The sequence below is a fragment of the Galleria mellonella genome, unplaced genomic scaffold, assembly GCF_026898425.1.
Source record: "Galleria mellonella isolate WM207_F2 unplaced genomic scaffold, CSIRO_AGI_GalMel_v1 utg184, whole genome shotgun sequence".
NCBI lineage: Eukaryota > Metazoa > Arthropoda > Insecta > Lepidoptera > Pyralidae > Galleria > Galleria mellonella.
In genome coordinates this window covers 3,402,250-3,423,359 of record NW_026442025.1, presented here as the reverse complement: position 1 = coordinate 3,423,359, position 21,110 = coordinate 3,402,250, and the positions used below count along the sequence as shown (strand labels likewise).

Sequence of the window (21,110 nt, the reverse complement as noted above, 5' to 3'; positions counted from 1 at the left end):
TAATCATAAAAACACCTATAACGATAACAAAGATGTAAAAAAAAAACAATATCAGTATACTCGCAATAAAGTGCATGTAGTTATTAAACGACTAGTAAAAAAACGGAAGTTGTCATTTCTTTTTTTTTTTATAACACAGAGGCCAAACGAACATACTGCTTACCTGATGGTAAGTGACCAATTCCGCTCATGATCACCCGCAACACTAGAGGCGTTGCAGGTGTGCTGCCGGCCTTTTAAAAAGTATGCTCTTTTCTCTTTTTTTTTCGTTTAAATTATTTTTAATTGCAATTCTTTGTCTGATGATTTTCTTACAGTGAAGTTATTAGTAGATCGTCGGAGTCTCGGATGACAGGTCGGGTTCCCCACGGCTTCGACAACAGATGGAATATATTTCCCCGAGGTATATGGGTCTGCATGAGCATTTTCCCCCGACAAAAAAATATTTGTTCATACAACCCCACTGAATATTATACTCTTTTGCGGAATTTTATTTTATATTTATCTTACTTTACGACAATTAAATGGTAAATGAGTCTAAAATAAATATTGTACAAAGGGACTGAATAACAATAATAATATAATTAAGAATGTGTTGTTCCATTAAAAGATTCCTAAAAAAATGACTATTCATAAATTCTTACTATTAAAATTACTTGAAAAAATATTGTTATTTTATTTATTGAAAAAAAAAAAGAAAATTTTAATGGTAGCGACACTAGTTATTTTGGTTTAAAAACTAAACTACTGAACTGATTTTGATAAATTTTCTATGGGATTATTTTTTTTTTTTTTACAACACGGGGCAAACGAGCATGCGGCTCACCTGATGGTAAGTGACTACCGCCGCCCGTGATCACCCACAACACCAGCGGCATTGCAGGTGTGCTGCCGGCCTTTTAAAAAGGAATATACTCTTTTCTTGAAGGTTACGTTGTCGTATCGGTTCGGAAATACTGCTGCTGGAAGTTGATTCCAAAGAATGGTTGTGCGTGGAAGAAAGTGCCTTGAAAAACTTAATTTGTATATACATAGGATATATTCAGATTTTTTTAAATCGGTTTATAACTGACGGAGTTATGAGGCAACAAATTGGTAAAGAATTAACAAAAACGTATGGAACTGAGATCCAGTAAAATCATCATGTAAAAAATATGAATACTATTTTTGAAACATAAATTTCTTGATATTTCTGAAAGTACGTAATGTACCTTTTTAGACGCCAGACCCTCCCTGGAAAATTATCTTACTAAGGTAAAGACGCCAATAAATGCATTAAACTGTACAGATTTCAAATATGGCACAAAATTAAAACTATGGTAAGGGTAGTTAATCTTTGTTTTCTTAAAACTGGAATGTACTTATCGTAAAACATAATTTTAAATTGTTTATTAAAAGAACTAGTCGACTCCATGAACTTGATATCACCTACATACAACGCCATCTATTAAAATTATTCTGAAGTAGCGACTCTCATATAAAATTACCTATTTTAATTTTTCTATTTTTCAGCTGAACTTTATTCTTTCTTTATTCTTTATTGTACACAAAAGGTTATTGAAATAGAAAAAAAAACAAACATAAAAGTGCACAAAGGCGAGCTTATCTCCAAAAGAGATTTCTTCCAGCAAACCCACAGCAAACCCTTTAGGGTTTTGCCGACTTATTTTTCTTTTAAATTACCCCTGTTCATACAAAAAAAAAAAGAACAGAAAAGTATTGAAATCCATCGAACCGTTTTTGAGTTTTTACGTTACTAATGAACGGCGATACATTTTTATATATAAATAGATTTATTTTTATTTTAAGTCATTAGTAGTAAGATTAATTATGAAGTCATTTGTTAAATTTTAAAAATAAATATAAGGAAATAGATTACCTAATTATCAAACCGATAATTCATTTCCTATCAGTTAATTATAATAACTGATACTATGTTGCCTATTGCTATTATTTATTCTTTATTGTACACTAATATTTGTACAAATGGACAGCTTAATGCCATATGACATTATCTGCCTTCTACCATTAAGTAAAAACAGTAGACATTTGAGAGAAATGGTGGAGAAAAAACATTACATAAAAATACATCTTTTATAATAACTTGGCCGAACAATATTATAAATATATACAAAATAGATACATATATGTAACATATTAACACATAGCCAAATATGTTGTGAGAAATCTATTCGAGTCTATTATATTATTTCTATTGTGAATATAGCTATATAATTAGTGCCATAGTCGCAGTTAACTATGGCAATTACGTGTTAATATGTCTCAAACAAAATTGTTAACACGTGTACATAAATTATGTAATATTTACTTTATTAATACTTTGGTAGTTTTTTTTTTTTAATGGATGATAATGGAATGGCAATCCCGCCTGCGCTAACGATATACGCTGGTGGGGCACCAGTGAGAGATGACAGGTGAAAATGAAAAGGCAGGTCAGTTAGCCCATCGTGATGAATACACCTGGGATTCAGCACGATGGTTTTCAGAGAGGTCCACGTTGAGGTCGACCTGACAGGATATATTGCTAGCAATAGGATTGGTAGTCTGCATTACTAACAATCCCTCCCCCACCTTGGTGGTTTAGCACCTTACACTGCTTTACCTTTCAATAATCGCGAGTTCGATTCTCGCACAATACAAATTATGTATGTCCCAGTATAGGATAGTTCACCCCTTCTTTTCCTATGGGGTGTCTTAAGAGGCGACTAAAGGAGGGCAGGGATGGGCAGCAGCGTTCTTCTTAAAACATCTCTAAAAGCCTAACTAGGGTTGCCAACCCGCCTGCCAAGCGTGGCTATTACTCGCAATGGATAATTAAAGTGCCGATATGACAATGACAATAATGAAACATTATGAACATATGAACATGAACAGGTACATCTATTTCTATTCGTCTAAATGTTGTTTTTGTTATTGTAAAAACTTTATTGTACATAATTTACATTGGACACATTTAACTTATATTATATACCCCATATTACATAACCTTTAACTTATATATATGTATAAGCTCCGCTTAGTTTGTATTTAGATGACGCTGTGTAATATAGTCCAGAGCTATTTATTTATAAAAAAAAAAATTCATAGATTTTTATGCAACATGCAATGGTAAACAAGCTGACGGCCTACGTGATAGAAAGTAGCAACGGTCGCCTATAGACATAAACAAGTTCTATGGGCATTATATATTACCTATTTTGCATATATTCAAATTAGCTATGTATAACATTTGCAGATCATTATAATCTTCACCGGTTTCAAAGGAATTTTCTCCCGCGAGCGCTCAGACTGTGGAATAAGCTCCTTGTCAAGATTTTCTCTAGAGACTACAGTATGGGGTTTTTTAAAAAGGATATATTAAGGTATCTTCAGGGTCGGGCGACACGCACGTGACACCCCTAGTGTTGCAGGCGTACACAGACTACAGTAACCGTTTATGATCAGACGGGCTGTATGCTTGTTTGTCTTTGTGGTATAAAAAAAGAACAAGTGAAAATTATTATTATTATATTAGCTGTTAACTGTCCACTGCTGAACATAGGCCTCCTACATAAGGCGATGATAAGATCAATAAGCCCATCGTGACAGATTCATCTAGAATTAACCATGATGGGGTTTCCAAGGAGAGCCAACTAGAAGTCTGCCTGATAGAGTGTATATTGCTAGCAATAGGCCCAAATAGTCCCCATTAGTAACTAATCGTCTTCCCTCAACACAAATGAGTTAAATGTACCCACACAGACAAATTTATTGTAAAATCATCCTCTTAATTGCCATCATCTTCATCATCATATCAGCCATTAACTGTCCACTGTTGAACATAACCCTTCCCCATAGGGGGAAAGGGATTGTTAGTAATAGAAACTAAGAATCCCATTGCTAATAATATACCCAACCAGTTCGACCTCCCCGCGGTTCCCCCTGGAAACTATCATGGTTAATTCCTGATTAATTCATCATGATAGGCTAACTGGCCTGTTTTCATTCTCACCTATTACCCTTCACTGGTGCATTTTCACTCATCAAAAAAACCCCTTTCCAATAATTTGTGATGCTAGTAATTTTCACGTTTGGTAGGCGGTATGGCAACAGCAGTTAGCCTTTGGTGATGTTTTAAGAGGGACGCTGCTGCCCAGTCCTTGTCAATTAAATTTCCTTAGTCGCCTCTTACGACACCTACGGGAAAAAAGAGGTTTAATTGGCATATTCCACCAATTTAAACCAAACACAATCTTAAACTGGGCGTCACATTCCATAGGTGAGTACTTTAATGTATGTGTGTATGTTATTGTCTCATAAGTCATGCAATTTTCGAAATATTGTTATGAATGAATCATTTCTACTTGTATTTAGTACATTGAATCGAATTCTTTAAATGTCCTGCCCTACTTGCTCATGGGCTATTTTTTTTTTTTTGTTATTTATATTCATCCCGCGTTTCTAAACTAGTCGAAAACATCTTTTATGTTCATTCCATTATGGTGAATGTTTATATTTGTTATGAATCATACTGCTTATGACCGTTTTAGTGGTATATATGAATCACAACCTACAGCGCTTTATGATTTTACAGTTAATTTACATAATAGATAATTGAATAGGAAGATGCACGCGTGAAGGAAGATTTATGAATCATGTACAGTTTATTTTTACCAGAGGGAGACTTTGTACAAAAGTCGATTGCTTGGGTACCTCTGTCCCATTTGTGTTTCCACCGTGAAGCAGTTGTTTTTGCATGGCTGTGTTTCGGTTTGAAGGGTGGGATATGGCGTGAATTTACTGGGTACAGAGGAATAACATCTGAGTCCTCAGGAATGGCAACGCATGGGAGGTATCATGGGCGAAACAGTATACTCTGTTATGTCCATGGTACTGCTCATGTCTATAGGCGACGGTTACCACTTTCCATCAGGTGGGCCGTCAGCTTGTTTGCCATTTTAAGTTGTATAAAAAATAAATAAAAAAAAAACATCATAACCTTCAAGAAAAAATGTATACCTTTTTAAAAGGCCGCATACCTGCAATGTCTTTGATGTTGTGGGTGGTAGTCCGCTTACCATCAGGTGAGCCGCATGCTCGTTTGCCCACTATGTTATAAAAAAAGATGTTACCTGTGCACTGCTGAAGCTTCCCCCATAATGATGGCTCCGCCAGTAGTTGCCACGCTTGGCAGGTGGGTTGGCAATCACAGTTAGCGTTTGATGATATTTAAGAGAGACGCTGCTGCCAATTGCGCATTCATTAAGTTCCCTTAGTCGCCTCTTACGACACCCATGGAAAAGGAAGGGGTGGTCCATTCTACGAGTATATCGGAACCACACGGCGTTAGGGGAATAAGTCGGTATAATTCAAAACTAAACTTATAGACTAATTTATAGCAACATACTGAAATAATTATACATAATAATACATAAGAAATACTGATATGATAATGATGATGATGATAACCCTAACAATCTGTATTCTAAGAAACCAAACAACAAACATTTCGGTGCACCACCACCCGGTAAACCCAAATTATTTTAGTTACAAAAAATCACTTGATAACAGTAACTAAGTTAAAAACTGTACTCATTTCCATCCAATTAATGCTATTAAATAATAAAAAATATTGAAAAATATGATTATTTTCTATAAATAAAACAAGAAATCTGTTCATAAGATACAGCTGGTGGCAAAGTAAGGTTATAGGGCGAAGACACCACATTTAGATAATAAAATTATGCATAAACAAGTTATCAAACGATAGGTAACTACGAGCATAATACCTAATTATATTTCACCAATTTATCTTTGTAGTCGTTAACACAGATTCTGCATAAAATAGTCATATTTTCAAATAATAATATGTCTCTCAATAGTGATGTCTCTAAACAGTAATATACATATCTACTCAGTAGCCCATTGGTTCCATAGAAAATCATACATACATACATACAGAACCCAGCGACCCGGAGGTAGTTGCCTCCGGAGATGCAGCCGGGGTAGAGGGGTTTACCCCGAGACCCCTACCTCACCCGCCTACACTACAAAAGGCGGGCAAGAAGACCCGATGATGATGATGATGACATACATACATATCTGTCATGCCTGTCTCCCATTAGGGTAGGCAGAAACAATGAAACGCCAAATGCTTCGATTCAAACAAACCTCTTTCGCTTCTTCCACATTCATCAATCTTTTCATACATGCTCGCCGGTTACGGGTACTTTTAATTTGGCCCTTCTTCAGCACGTCGCCTATTTGGTCGACATACGTCCGTCTATGTCGGCCCCTACCGACATCATAGAAAATCATAGCAAAAAATATATATCCAGAGAGAGAAGACGAGGCTCCACGCCACTACTACCAACAATAACGAAGATTTAAGAAGACCACGCCACACCAACAGGAGAGAACTTGAACCCACTGACCCAGGGGTTATATTATCTGTGCCCCGGGGTATTCACCCCCGGAGTTAGAGCTGGAGCAAACGTCTTCGCGCCGAGGCCCTCACCTAACGCCAATTCATACGTTGCCTTTCCGGTGTACGAAGTATTATAATAGTTCTATGCCCTGTAATTTTATTCTATCTGAAGTAATCTAAATTCTTATCTGAAGGAGGAATCAAGAATCTCTGGAATCGTCGTGCATTCATGAGACGAATTATAAAAGTGCAGGAAACAAAAGATGTAAGTATAGAAATATTTAGTTGTAGTAGAAATCTTAGTTTAGTATCTCGGATCTCTCTGCCAACCGTGCAAGGGGCTTGGTGTGAACGTAAATAGATACATATCCCACCTTTCAAACCGAAACAAAGTCGGTTAGCTATCTAAACTCGAGTGGGATTAAGTAATTTTCAATATATGAGACTATCATTTCCACAAACGTTAAAGAACTGCTAATTTATAGCTTAACTTAGTACCGTTAATTTTTAATTCTCTAAGTCAAAGTGTTAAAGTGTGGATATACCTCCTACTATGGTGTGGTTTCCATTCGGGGGTTTACACGTAAATCTATCACGTCATCACATTTATGAAATACGTATCGCATTCATAATACTCCTGGGTCTCTAGAATTCCAGGAAACGATAAAAAGGATCCTTAATTGATCTCTATCGACTGTAAATATTTTACTGAAATAGATGTTATTTTACGGAACTCCATATCACTGGCATTTGATTAGAATTAATCTTTCGGCAATTTGGGTGCCAAACCGTTAACACTAAACTTCGAGCAGCGATCTAATAATTTGTCTGAAAACTCCTCGTTCAGAGGCGAAACGTGTGTTGACGAAATGACAGTCGACGATTGAGGACTAGTATGGAAGGTTGTAGAACTTCTGGTAGTAATAATGGTGGTCAATCTTCGAGTTTTTACAGTCACACACATACTAATGGTACCGGAGTTAAAGAAGATAATTCTAATCAAGTAACCGACTATCATCGCCATGTGATCACAGCATAGTATAGGCCACTCCTTCCTTTCGGGTGGGTGTCGTAAGAGGCGACTAAGGGAGGGCAAGGGATGGACAGCAGTGTCCCTCTTAAAACATCTCCTAAACTTAACTGCAGTTGCCAATCCGCCTGCCAATCGTGGCAAATACTGGCAAAATCCACCAAAGAGTAGGATGATGAACCTTCTGACTGTCACAAGTTGCTTCGTTCATTTTTATAAATAAACTAGATTTTACCCTGGTCTTCATGCATATGACTGAAATTTGTTAATGATATTTTTTTAATATAAAATAAATAAAAATTTTTTTTTTCTAAAACCTAACTTAAAAACAGCAGTTTTATTTCAGTTAATCGATTACATACAAAGTTACTGGGTGAGTTCTTGCTAAGCTACCACGTAAACGGGTTGATTGTGTGGTCACCATGCTAAATTGATGTTCACGAGAGTCGCTACCCATCTTTAGATTTGAGATCATTATTAAAGTAAATATCACTTTAGCAATTGGTAAGGAAAACATGTGTATGACCACATGTGAGGTCTATGTTCATATTATATAATACACGAGTAAATTTAATAATGTTGATGCATTACTTTATATTATTATTATTATACAATAATTCTCATCTCCTCTCTTAAGAAGAGGAGATGGAAACTAACCCCCGGCAAAATTACAGTCAGCCAGGGTTCAGGGTCCCTGGGAGAGAAACCGGCGTACAATGTGGGCAGTATCTAAGAGCACCGCTTTCTGCATCTTTCCCGGGAGTGAGCCGCCTCGCAATCCCAACCGTCTGAGATGTTATTCCATACTGGTTGGGATAAGACCGTTCACCCACAAAACGATTGGAATGATTTCGGTGGACGTCACCCCCCACATTTCGGTCACCTCGTGAGCCAAGTTGAGATATATTCTCTTTTTCTCGGTTTCGGCTTTCACGAGGTTCTCGTCGTGCGGTATGGTGACATCCACCAAGAACACCATCGAGAGTGCCCGATCCATCGCCACGATATTAGGTTTGTTCGCAAGAACTGTCCTCTAGTAGACATAGATGGAAAAATATTCACTCTATTAAGGAAAAACTGTTGGTAGTCACTAAGTCCACTGTTGAAAACATTGCTGAATTAAAAACATAGTTAGAAAATAGTGATAATTTTATTATAACAAATATACACGGTAAGACTAGTATCAAATATTTATGAAGGCAGTGTGCGGCGCCCGCGCACCGGACGCCACATCTGTATCAACGGCGGATGCTGCAAGCGGACGACTTGGCGCGCTGGATCTTCTTTAACAGGATCTAAACAAACATAATGCATTTTTATAACTGGAACAGAACTAGTTCATAGTTCTGTTCCTCATCACAGACTACACCGTGACGTCCATGAGCCTTAGCCAGATTATTTTCTGGTAATATTAAACTCGTAAAAAGTATTTAACTGATTTTAAACATTCTTTCGCCTATAGAAAGCAACAAAATCAGCTAGTAGCATAAGCAGTAATTTATTTAAAAAAAAATTGAAGACTGAAAATCTTTAATTAAGACTTCCTAGCTTTCTACCTGTAGGAAGCCGTGACGAAGCGCTAATATGATAGCAAAGTAAGGGCCATCGGGTTGTTTAGTATATGTACCCCCAGACATGTATTTTCGAAGCTTCGTTCGCATCCTGGTTTTGGCACTAGACAATTCCAGACACGGGCCAATACCCCCAACGCCCTCAAATGCGCGTTTGATACTGCAGCATAGATTTTTCTTTATACCACTAGGGTGACAAACAAGCATAAGGCCCACATACTGGTAAGCGGTTACCATAACCTATGAACGCCTGCAATACAAGGGGTATTACGCGCCTTGCCCACCCTGAAGAAACCTCCTTACCTCTTTTTTTAAGAACCCCATACTGTAGTCTCACGAAAATACCTCGACAAGGAACCCATTTCATAACCTGAGCGTTCGTGAAAGAAAATATCTCTGAAACCACGCTATACGTGACCATCTAGACTCTAAGATTTAAGGGTGAACTCCTTGTCAATGGCGAACTGTACAATGATAGAAAGTGGAATATTACTGTTATAGGTTATTAACCATAAAGTATCTACTAAAGGTATATTGAAAAATTGATATTGCTCTTACCATGTTATCATAATCGATCTGCCTCTGCTGCTTCTTCCTGGACACAGCCGCCGGCGGCATCGCCTTCCTGGCGGGCTGCTCCCGTGGCGGGATGGAAGACTTCCTCGTGTTCCTGGCGCTTAGAATTTTCGTCAGCAATATATGATTGTGACGCTCGATCTCCCTAAGTCTGTCATTCGTAAACGACATGTTGATTCGCTTGGTCGGTGGCACCGATACGGAACTGTAATTTATAGAAGAAAAAACCCTTCTAATATGCAACTTATTTCTTTTAAAAAAAAGGGACAGGGAGGTTTCGTAAGCATCAGCAAAGCGCACGTAATGTCTTTGATATCGCAGACGTTCATAGGCTACGGTTGGGCCGTATGTTTTCTTGCCACCTCAGTGAAAACTTAAATATATAATAAACAAGTTGACGACCCACCTGATGGAAAACGATCACCATCGCCTATATACATGAACAGCATTATAGACATAAAAAAATATGCAGTAACACCCGTGGATAGAAATTTTTTACTCTTTCACACAGAAACGAATAAACGAATTTGAATTCAATTTAGTAGATAGATAGATAGATACTCTTTATTGTTTCCTCCAAAAGATTACAATAGTAAACTTATTATAGATACACACAGATAGAAACCTTTATACATATATGAATAAACTCACATTTATAATATAAAGTACAGATATAAGAATTACAATTGATAAGTAAATGACGAGATTGTCCACCAATAAATGACAATTTTCAATTAATTTATCAATAAGCATATAGTTTTCAATTAAATATCTAATTGCATAAAGTTAATTACTACATTTCGAAGCCGAGAGAGTTCTGACGATGCTAGTGTTATGACGCAGATATAGATTGCGGAATATAGTGATAATAAATTGTCCCTTAAGTAACTATTTTTTTTTAAGATATTACTGTCCACTGCTGCATATAGCCGCACCCATAATGGAAGTTTTGCCAGTAAAATGCGTGTAAATGATATTTTAAGCTGCCATCTCTCCACCATAAGCTCCCTTACTCGACTCTTACGACACCTATGGCAAAGGAAGGGGAGGCCTATTCTATACTGGGACCTACACGACTAACTGTTTACATGGTTTCTATTTATTCATTTATTTAACTTTAGTACGCCTAGAAAGTGTAAATGGCGGACTTATCACCACACGACGTTAAGGAATAACAGATTAAGGAAGAGCAATGGGATCTAACATTCTTACTACTAACAATATACTCTATTAGGTCGATCTCCACGTGGTTCCCCCTTAAAACCATCATGAGTCTTGTCACGATGTGTTAAATGCCCTGCTTTCATCTTCACCTGTCATCTCTAACCGGTACCTCGTCAGTGTATCCTAATAACGCAAGCAGATTTACCATTCCATTATCCCTCATTAAAAAAAATGCAAACTATGTTACCAACTAATCCATTTTAATCCCATAAAAAAAAACTATCTGTTGATATTAGATAAAAGCAAATCAAACAAATATTTATTGAGTTAATATCCAAATATTTTTAAAACCAATACCCATTACTCTCAAAGCTTAAGTTCCAAATAAAACATTTTAAACAGCAAATCCATTTAATTAATTGAAAAAATGTGTCTAATTTCATTGGTGTCAAATAAAAAATAAATAAAAGGACAGAACATATAACGTTCTCTATAAAAATGAATAAATAAAATTAAAAGTTATATCTCGATCATTTCAAAATTGCTGGATTAATTTGACTATTTTTTTAATAATTCTATCATTGTTTTTTTTTAATGGATGAAAATGGAATGGTCAACCCACCTGCGCTATCGGGATACGCTGGCTGGGCACCAGTGAGGGATGATTGGTGAGGATGAAAAGGCAGATAAGTTAGCCCATCGTGATGAATTCATCAAAAATTAACCACGATGGTTTCCAGGGGGAACCGCGTGGAGGTCGACCTGTTAGGATGTATTGCTAGTGATGGGTGTGTTGGATCTCACTACTAACAATCCCTGCCCCCTATCATTGGTTATAGAAAACATAATTGAATTCGGCCAGATACCTATCGGATCGTCTTTACACATACCGCCATCATATAGCTAAGCATAGAACTCGGACATAGATCGGTCAGAAGCCCTAACCGTCCTGACCTACCTATATCCATTTAGTTTATAGTAAAAAAAATAATTTGGCCAGATGTTTGTCGAGTCAGGTATACAAATACCGTCAAATATACTGATGAATTCATCATGATGGGCTAACTGGTCTGTTTTCATTCTCATCTATCACCCTTCACTGGTGCTCCGCCAGCGTATCCCGTTAGCGCAGGCGGGGTTACCATACCATTTTCACCCATCAAAAAAAACCGTCAAATACAGAATTCCTGGGAGGAAAGGGATTGTTAGTAATAGAGACTAAGAATCCCATTGCTAGAAATATACCCAACCAGATCGACCTCCTTGCGGTTCCCCCTGGAAACTATTATGGTTAATTCCTGAATGAAATTCATCATGATGGGCTAACTGGCCTGTTTTCATTCTCATCTATCACCCTTCACTGGTGCTCCGCCAGCGTATCCCGTTAGCGCAGGCGGGGTTACCATTCCATTTTCAACCATAAAAAAAAAATACAGAACTCCTTCATAGACCTCTATAAGAAAGATTCCTAACCGACTTACATCCACTGACTCCCTGCTACAGATTCGAGGCCATCAGTCGTATCTAGTGTGGGGTACACCTCATTAAGGGTACGTATATGACCCGACCATATAGTAGATCATAGATAATACACTTACAAATAAATATTGACGTCACTGGATGATAAGAAGCGAGTGTATAGTTGACATAATGCGAATAACATTTACGGGTCATGTGTCTAAAACTCTATTAACTTAATTAATTAAATATATAAATCAATATTATGTATAAATGTTATCGATTTGTAGGGTGGGATATGGCGTGAATTTACAGGGTATAGTGGAATAACACCTAAGTCCTCAGGAATGGTAACGCATGGGGGGTAACATGGGCGAAACAGTATATGTCTGTTATGTCTGTTATGTCCATGGTACTGCTCATGTCTATAGGCGACGGTTACCGTTTTACATCAGGTGGACTGTCAGCTTGTTTGCCATTCTAAGTTGTATAAAAAATCAATCGAGGGGGAGAGGAGTCCTGAAATGCGACCTAAGCTCCCAATTATATGCATAAAGGCGTCTAATTGCTGCGACCAGTCCTTTAATAATTACTTAAGTAATTCCTTAGTACAGATTTAAAAAGTTATTAATTATACAGTTACTAATTTCGTTAATACGTCATTAACAAATTTTAAATATCATTAAATAATATATCATTAGTGTTAATTAAATAAACTTCTCTAAGTGTGGCAGTAAATGTGCCTTTTTTTGACGCTTAAATAATAAGTAAGTATCTACTTGTACAAAAAATAATTTACATTACTACATACCTAATTAAAGGTACATACCTAATTCAGATACCAATCTTTTTGAGGCATAGCTTTATATTTCAAATATTTATTATATAAATAAATAAGCAAATAAACTCATACAAACTCTCACACAAATAAATTTCAATTTATTTTCGTTAAAAACATCTATTTTCCGAACCGACTTCAAATAAAAGTAGGTTCTCAATTGGGTAGTATTTTTTTTTTATATTTGTTACCTCATAACTCTATTAGTTCTAAATCGATTTGGAATTTTTTTTTATCTGAAAGAGTACAGGTACTTACAAATTGATCCCATAGAAATTTTATCAAAATTGGTTCAGTAATTTAATTTTAGATCAAAATAACTGGTTTTGTCACAATTGAAGCGTTTTTTTTTTTTTGTGGGACTCAATCTTTAATCATCAATGTCATTTTTCAGTCTACAATTGCACATTTTTTTAAATTTATTAATGCAACTTACCCATAATTAGATCTGCTCGTGATCGACGCTGGAGGCTTACTGGACATGGAAGAATGACTTTTAGACAGTTTCACTGACGATTGACTGAACTCTTTACTTGCACTGCCGCTGTCCGACTTCAGTGACTTCAATTCAGTTTTTATCGATTCCTCCTCATCACTTTTGTCGTCTTCGAACTCATCAGAGTACGCATCATCATCATTGTTATAGGATTTAGATTTCTCGTGTTCCGAACCCGAGTCATAGACGCATGTTTCGACGCAGATATTTGGCGGTCGTTTCACAGCATCCACGATGCATCCCATCTCCGACAATTCCTTGGACAGTTCATCGACCTCGTTGTTGTTCTCCTCTCGGTAACACTGTTTAGTTTTATTCCTGTTAGAGTCGCCAGATGAGAACTCTGTGTCTATGTATCCATTGTCTAATTTATTGTCTCTGTGTGACATGGTGCGGACAAGCGTGCAATTAGTTATAGTATTACCGCTAAAAAAGGAAAAATAAATTACGTTCAAGATACTACGCAAGCGATAGTAATTCTAAATTTCTAGTTCTAATAATACTAAGTACCTAACTACAAAACCCAATTGTTGAATGAGTACTATTAAGGTGACCAACTATACTCATTTACTGAGTTTTGTACTCCTTTTTCGCAAACCGTACTCTTTTTAAATATTGTACTCAGAAAGTACGCATTTGTATTTCTAAAACATATTTTTTTACATTTAAATTATTTTGACAGTGATTTGAATTTCATTACAATTTTAGTAGAACATGAAAATTTAAAAGTTTAAAATAGAAATTTCCTTAAGTTGTCCAAGCACTAATGCTGCTGTTGAAAGGGTATTTTCACTAGGGAATGATTATTGGCGCAGTGAGAAGTCGCAACTTTCCGTAAAAACATTATCTGCCGTCTTAACAGACAAATATGCAAAATGAAAGTTGTTCGGATGTGACTACATTATTAGACGAACATCCTCATTTAGCAGTAATATCCCACTCCGAAAAAAAAATGTTTTTAAAAGAAAATAAAGTTTTTATCTTTTTTTTTTACCTATAAAATACTTGCAAAGTGTACTCTTTTTGAACAAAAAATAGTTAGTCACCTTAGCACTATCTACTCTGATAGCGATGTATCCTATCAGGTATCATATCCATGTGATCCTCGCTGGAATCCATCGTGGTTAATCCTGGTAAATTCGTCACTATGGGCCTACTAATCTGATTTCATCCTCATTTATCATCATTCTCTGATACTCCGCCAGCATGTGTTAATAGCGTAAGCGAAGATATCGTTCCATTTTTATCCCATTAAAAAATACAAACACAACAAAAATAACTTTAAAAATAAAGATCATAAAGTCCGTTACAAATTAAAAAATTGTCATATGAATTACTGTTTATTAGGATATAGTGTCTAAACGTAGAATAGAAAATATGTAGACGCCTGAAATGTTATTATAGCAATATTGCAGAAAATACTAGTTCAGTGTTCTCGATTAGGCGTAAGAAAAAATCATATTATTATCTATAATATTATAGCCTTAACTCATTAAAAATTGACTATAAGAGTATGTATTTGTTATCTGAGTATCTACCGACTAATAATTTTAATACTTATTTGTATATAGAGCTAAATTAACTAGTTCTACAAGTAGATAAGTAAATGCGTCATTTTTACAATACGTAATAAATACTTTGAATCCTATGTTTTAAAAAAATATAAAAAAGACAGCAAGCTCGCAATTATTATATACCTACGATGTAACAAACTATTAAATGAAGCACTATACACTATACAAAAGAAACTGTACGGCACAAAAAGAAAATCTTCGAAAATGTTAGCGACAATACGTCTTTGACAAAAATGATGTTTTCGTTTTCTCTCTTACGGTTTTATCCTCGGTCATAAACAGCCAGTGGTATCGCGTACAATTATATATAAAACTATAATTAAAAGTTTTGTAACAAAATCGTAGAATTTATACATCAAAACAGTAATAAATAAGTTTAATCAGAAAATCAATAACTACCTAGCGACAACCAAACAAATATCGCGCCTTTTGTTACAGTTTGTGTCCGTTTCTATGATAACGTTTCGTTATCTAGTAAAGCATACTGATAAATATTATTTTAGAATATTACTAACCGCGCTATTACGCAAATAGTTTATATAATATTTAAGAAAATATTAAATATTAAGCATCTGCCTACTACTTAATCAATTTTTTTTTTATTATTTAATAGGTAAGGTAAGTCGAAAGCATAGACAAAGGATAATTATTATTAAATTTGATAGATCCACTTTGACATTTGGCATATCATTCATTCAATATTTTACGTAAAATTCCAGACAAATTATCTTTTTGAAGACTAGGCAGCATGGTCTCCGACCTTAGCCTGTTCCAAACGTAACAAACGTACTAAAAAAAAAAAAAAAAATCAATCTATCCATAGTCTGTGATCTATTTTATTAATGATGATTGATTAAATTTTTTTTCTAATATTACAGAAAATAACTGTTAATAAAATAACAAATTATCTTTCTGAAGACTAGGCAGCATGGTCTCCGACCTTAGCCTGTTCCAAACGGAACAAACGTACTAAAAAAAAAATCAATATTTTACTCTTATATACATTTTTTTATATTGGAGTTTCGGCTTGGAAACGTTCTTTTAATTTGTTCTTTTAATTAGCAGTGCTGCCAGATTCAAAGTGTGACAGGGCTACTGAATAGTCATTACAAACTATAAAGAAAATAAACAGCAAAATTTTCATAATTTACTAATTTTTTGTATCACTAATAGAACCTAAACAAAAAAGATAGCAACTTTTAAAATGTATCTGCCAGTATCTACACATTTAGTGGCATCATCTTAATATTATGTGTCTGTGTATTATATCACGTCATATATAAGTGCTCGATATATCGAGCACTTGTATATGACGTGATGTTGTTGTGATTGGTGATATCTAGTAAGATTATTATTATTTTTTATTTTATGCGAAAAACGTAATCAGTATGTCCTAGTATATGGTATCAAAATGTAACAGAAAGAACACAGGAAATAGGTACAATACAGACACGTAACGGTAAAAATTAATTAAGCGATTTTAAGCTACATTGTATCAAAAAATTTGGGCAACTGGAGTAGTTGGAGTCCAATTTTTGTCGAAATTTGTTAATTTTAGCTGGCAACACTGTTTATTAGATTTATTTTATTTCACTCACTTCAAAAAAGAAGGAACCAAAGGGGAGAGAAAGGCGGGAAACTCGAATAAGAACAAGCGGGTTTTTTAAATTTTTTTTATTAATTTATTAAAACTATCTCTATCAATTCTTATTATTGAATAAAATATTATATTTTCACTAAATTCAGCGACAGTCAAATAATTAGCATTCATGGGGAAGCGCAGTTGTAGAAAAAGGAAAAAAAAAGATGACGATTCAGGTGATGTAGACCAAGAACCTTGTAATGACAAGGATATATATTCGGAAGATACTTCTACTGACTCAGAATCTGAAATTGATAAGGCCGATAAGTATAAACCTTACTACGTCACAGATTATATTAGAAGATATCCCGAGGAATCCCCTGGGACAGAATTTGTTGTCTTTGTAGAATCCTCAGATAGTCAGAAAACCATTGGATCCAGAGACTTGCTCTCACTCTCCTCCTGTTTAAAACGATTTAATAAAGGGGTAACTTATCTTAGATCTATAAATAAATTCAAAATCGGAGTATACTTTCAAAAGCCAGACTTAGCCAATGCTTTTTTAAATAATAAAACTTTTTTAAATGACTACCATTTTAAGGCCAGTATTCCTGCTTCTTCAACAGAAGTTACAGGCGTTATTAGAAATGTACCTACAAATATATCTAATAAAAAAATATATACTATGATATCGAGTTCTAAGAAAATTATTGCTATTAAAAGAATTTTAAGAAAAAATACCTTGACTCATGGATATGTGTTACAGCCAACTCTAACCGTGACAATTACTTTTGCTGCATCTGTATTACCTGAATATCTGGATATTGGAGGTTGGCGCCACAATGTCACTCCATATATACCACCAGTTAAACAATGCTACCGGTGCTTGAGGTATGGACATTTAGCTAAATTCTGTAAGAATTCTGAGCGTTGCAGCATCTGCAAAGGTGAGCATAATTATAAAACTTGTACAACTGGAATGGAAAACGCTATTTGTGTACACTGCAATGGAAATCACACAAGTGTATCACCGCAATGCCCTGTTAAACAAAAGAAAATTGCTGAAAATAGATCTAAATTCAGACCTGCTTCTTTTGGAGATATACTTAGCACTGAAATATTTCCTAAACTGGGTAACAAACCTAAAAAAAATGTAGACCTAATTTCAATTCTAAATTCTGATAACAAGAGTTTATCACTTTTAATAGAAAGCATAATCAAACTTATTTCACTACATAACACAAAGAACACATCTATTAACACTAAAAGTGTTTTGAATGTGTTATATGATACTTTTGGTAATAGACCTATTTCACAAAATTCAATCGAGACCAATTAACTATCATACAGTGGAACGCTCAGAGCCTACTGAGCAATCGACATATTTTTACACAATTTTTAAATGAACATCATATTCACATTGCTCTCATCTCAGAAACTTGGCTAAAACCACATTACAAATTAAAAATTAAAGATTATTGTATAGAACGAAATGATTGTGGTAATAACCACAATGGAGTAGCGATTATTATACATAATAGTATTAGATATAAAAAACTTCACTCTTTTTTCGACAATTCTTTGCAAACTATAGCTATTAGTATTGAAGTTAATAATTCTTGGTATTCAGTTGCCAGTATTTACTGTCCTACCAATAGTACACCTAGTTTTACTAAAGCCAAATTTAAGTTCTTTTTGGAGTCTCTTCCTAAACCCACTATCATATCTGGAGATTTAAATGCACATCATACTATGTGGGGTTGTACCTCCACTAATACAAGAGGTAAAGACATTCTTGATTGTTTAGATGAATGTAATTTGGTACTATTAAATGATAAGCAAGTTACTACTGTTGGCTCTCATATTTGGAGACCCAATGGCCTTGATTTAACTATGGTATCCCCATCCATATCATTAAAATGCGAGTGGTCGGTTCATGATGATCCGTTAGGAAGTTATCACCTGCCGACTTTTACTAAAATAAACACAAAGAACTCTTCATCAACTCCGTCAGGTGAACAACATGCTCCTATAGATGAAGTTAATAAACTTTTGTTAAATCGTATAAACCTACGTCTCGTTAATTGGGATCTTTATTCTGAAACTGTTAATCGATTACTTTTGGATTTCGAGTATGATGTCAAACAATTACAATAGAACTGTAAAATTATTTTGACAGCTGTGGAACGTTCCGTTCCACGTAGGAACTTATCAAATAGCGGTGCAAATACTTCAAAGAGGCACAAACATATTGCAGTACCTTGGTGGAATAACAGGTGTGCGACAGCTGTCAATGATAGTAAAGCGGCTTACCTTAGGTTTAAACAAAATCCAACTCTCGATAATTACATAAATTTTAAAAGAGTTCAAGCTGTTAAAAAGTTAGTAATTAAGCAAGTAAGACAACAGGGGTGGCAGGAATTTTGTTCCAAATTTAATAGATTAACACCAATTTCCACTGTTTGGCAAAATATGAGAAAACTAAATTCAAAACATCGTCAAAATCATTTTAAAGATATATCATGGGTCAATGATTTTTTACGCAAATATACTCCTGATTTTGTACACTCACCTTTTGATGACAAACAGTTTAATTCTGTTAATTCATGCCCAAAATTTCTCACTGACCCATTCTCAATTGATGAAATATCCAGTGCAGTAAAATCTAGAAAAGATACAGCTAGTGGCCTTGATCGCTTAACATACAATATGTTTCGATTGCTGAATAAAATAAACCTTACTAAACTCTTACAAATTTTTAACGATTTATGGAAGGACTGTATTATCCCACCAGAATGGAAAATGGATTGTTTGATTCCAGTAATTAAACCCGGTAAAGATCCTACAAATTTCGACTCCTATAGACCTATAACATTGACGTCCTGTGCAGGCAAATTATTCGAACAATTAATTAAACAGCGTTTAGAGTTCTTTATTGAAAGTAATAGTATATTACCATCGAATCAATTTGGTTTTCGCCGTGGATATTCAGCGCGCGAAAGTTTAGCGAACTTCTATGTCGACCTTAGTACTGCTTTGAATAACGATGAATATGTTCTATCTGTTTTTTTAGATGTCGTAGGAGCTTTTAACAATGTAAATTTAACAGTTCTATCTTCGATTCTATCCTCATTTCTTCCAATGAAACTTATCGAATGGATTTATAATTTTCTTAGTAATAGAGAAGTGTATGTTAAAGTAAATAGTAAATTAATAGGACCTAGGTTAAGCTCTAAAGGAGTATGTCAAGGTGGTATTTTAAGCCCGCTACTATATATTTTATATATCTATAAACTTAATTCAGTTTTAGGAAACAGTGTGAACAACTTGCAATTTGCCGATGATTTATTAATTTATATAAAAGGAAAGAATATTATTGATATGCAATTAGTGTTAAATGAGTCATTAAAAAGACTTGAGAAATATTTTTCTCTTCTTTCCCTCGATATTAGTTTAACCAAAAGTAAAGTAGTTGTTTTTCATCAAGTTCATAAATATGTTCCATTAATGAATATTATATATAATAATCAAACTCTTCCAACAGACTGTAGCGTTAAATTTCTGGGGGTAATTTTTCATCAAAATTTAAAATGGGATCTATACGTTGATTGCTTAGTAGATCGTGCTTTAAGAGCCACTAATATAATAAGATCTGTAATTGGTCGTAACTGGGGAGCTGATCCTAAAATTATCCTTTTACTTTACAAATCTCTTGTTAGAAGTAATTTTGATTACGCTTTCTTTTGTTATGCCTCAGAACATAAATTAGTAGAAAAACTCGAAAAAATTCAAAATATGAATTTAAGACTTATTTTAGGTGCTATGTATACTTCTCCAATTATCTCAATGCAAGTAGAATGTAATTTGCCTCCTATCCTTCTTCGTTTCGAATACCTAAAACTCAAATTTCTCTTCAAAGTTTTTTCAGTTTCCAATAACCCACTCATACTCAAATTATTAAATTGCCCCATTTCTATGTTTTTGAATAAAACTATTGTCAATGATTTGAATTTACGAGATGAATATAACACCTATAGTAGTAAGATACTTCCTTGTTATAATGGCCTTTATGAGAGTAAGTTCTGTAAGATCAAAATTGTTATACGTAAAGACATAAAAGAAAAGCACGATATGTATGAGACTTTATCAGAATTTATTGACTACAGGCAGATATATACAGATGGTTCCAAAAATGCACTTAGCACTTCAGTGGCTTTTTACGATTTGTCAAATAGATTTGGTCACGGTTATAAAATTTCAACTTTGGCTAGTATTTACACAGCAGAAGCAAAAGCTATATTTTTAGCATTAGAATACATAGAAAAACAGGTACTATATTCGAAATGGATTATAATTACAGATAGTATGAGTGTTCTTATGGCATTAAAAAATAA

General features: G+C 34.7%; 1 protein-coding gene across 7 annotated transcripts; it reads right to left on the bottom strand.

The window, feature by feature from the left end:
- Positions 1-8,598: 8,598 nt before the first annotated feature.
- LOC113512118 (cilia- and flagella-associated protein 97-like) lies at positions 8,599-15,655 on the bottom strand. 7 transcript variants are annotated; one of them, XM_052894005.1, is made up of 5 exons: positions 15,262-15,518; positions 14,607-14,750; positions 13,501-13,986; positions 9,587-9,809; positions 8,601-8,752 (listed from the first exon to the last, which is right to left on the bottom strand). In XM_052894005.1, the coding sequence occupies exons 3-5, from the start codon at positions 13,947-13,949 to the stop codon at positions 8,696-8,698; spliced, it is 729 nt and encodes a 242-aa protein (XP_052749965.1). In that variant the 5' UTR covers positions 13,950-13,986; positions 14,607-14,750; positions 15,262-15,518; the 3' UTR covers positions 8,601-8,695. The 7 variants fall into 7 exon arrangements, with proteins under 7 accessions (XP_052749964.1, XP_052749965.1, XP_031764956.2 ...); XM_052894004.1 differs by lacking the exon at positions 14,607-14,750 and having other exon boundaries at positions 8,599-8,752; positions 15,355-15,526; XM_031909096.2 differs by lacking the exons at positions 14,607-14,750; positions 15,262-15,518 and adding an exon at positions 15,534-15,655.
- Between the last annotated feature and the right edge of the window lie 5,455 nt (positions 15,656-21,110).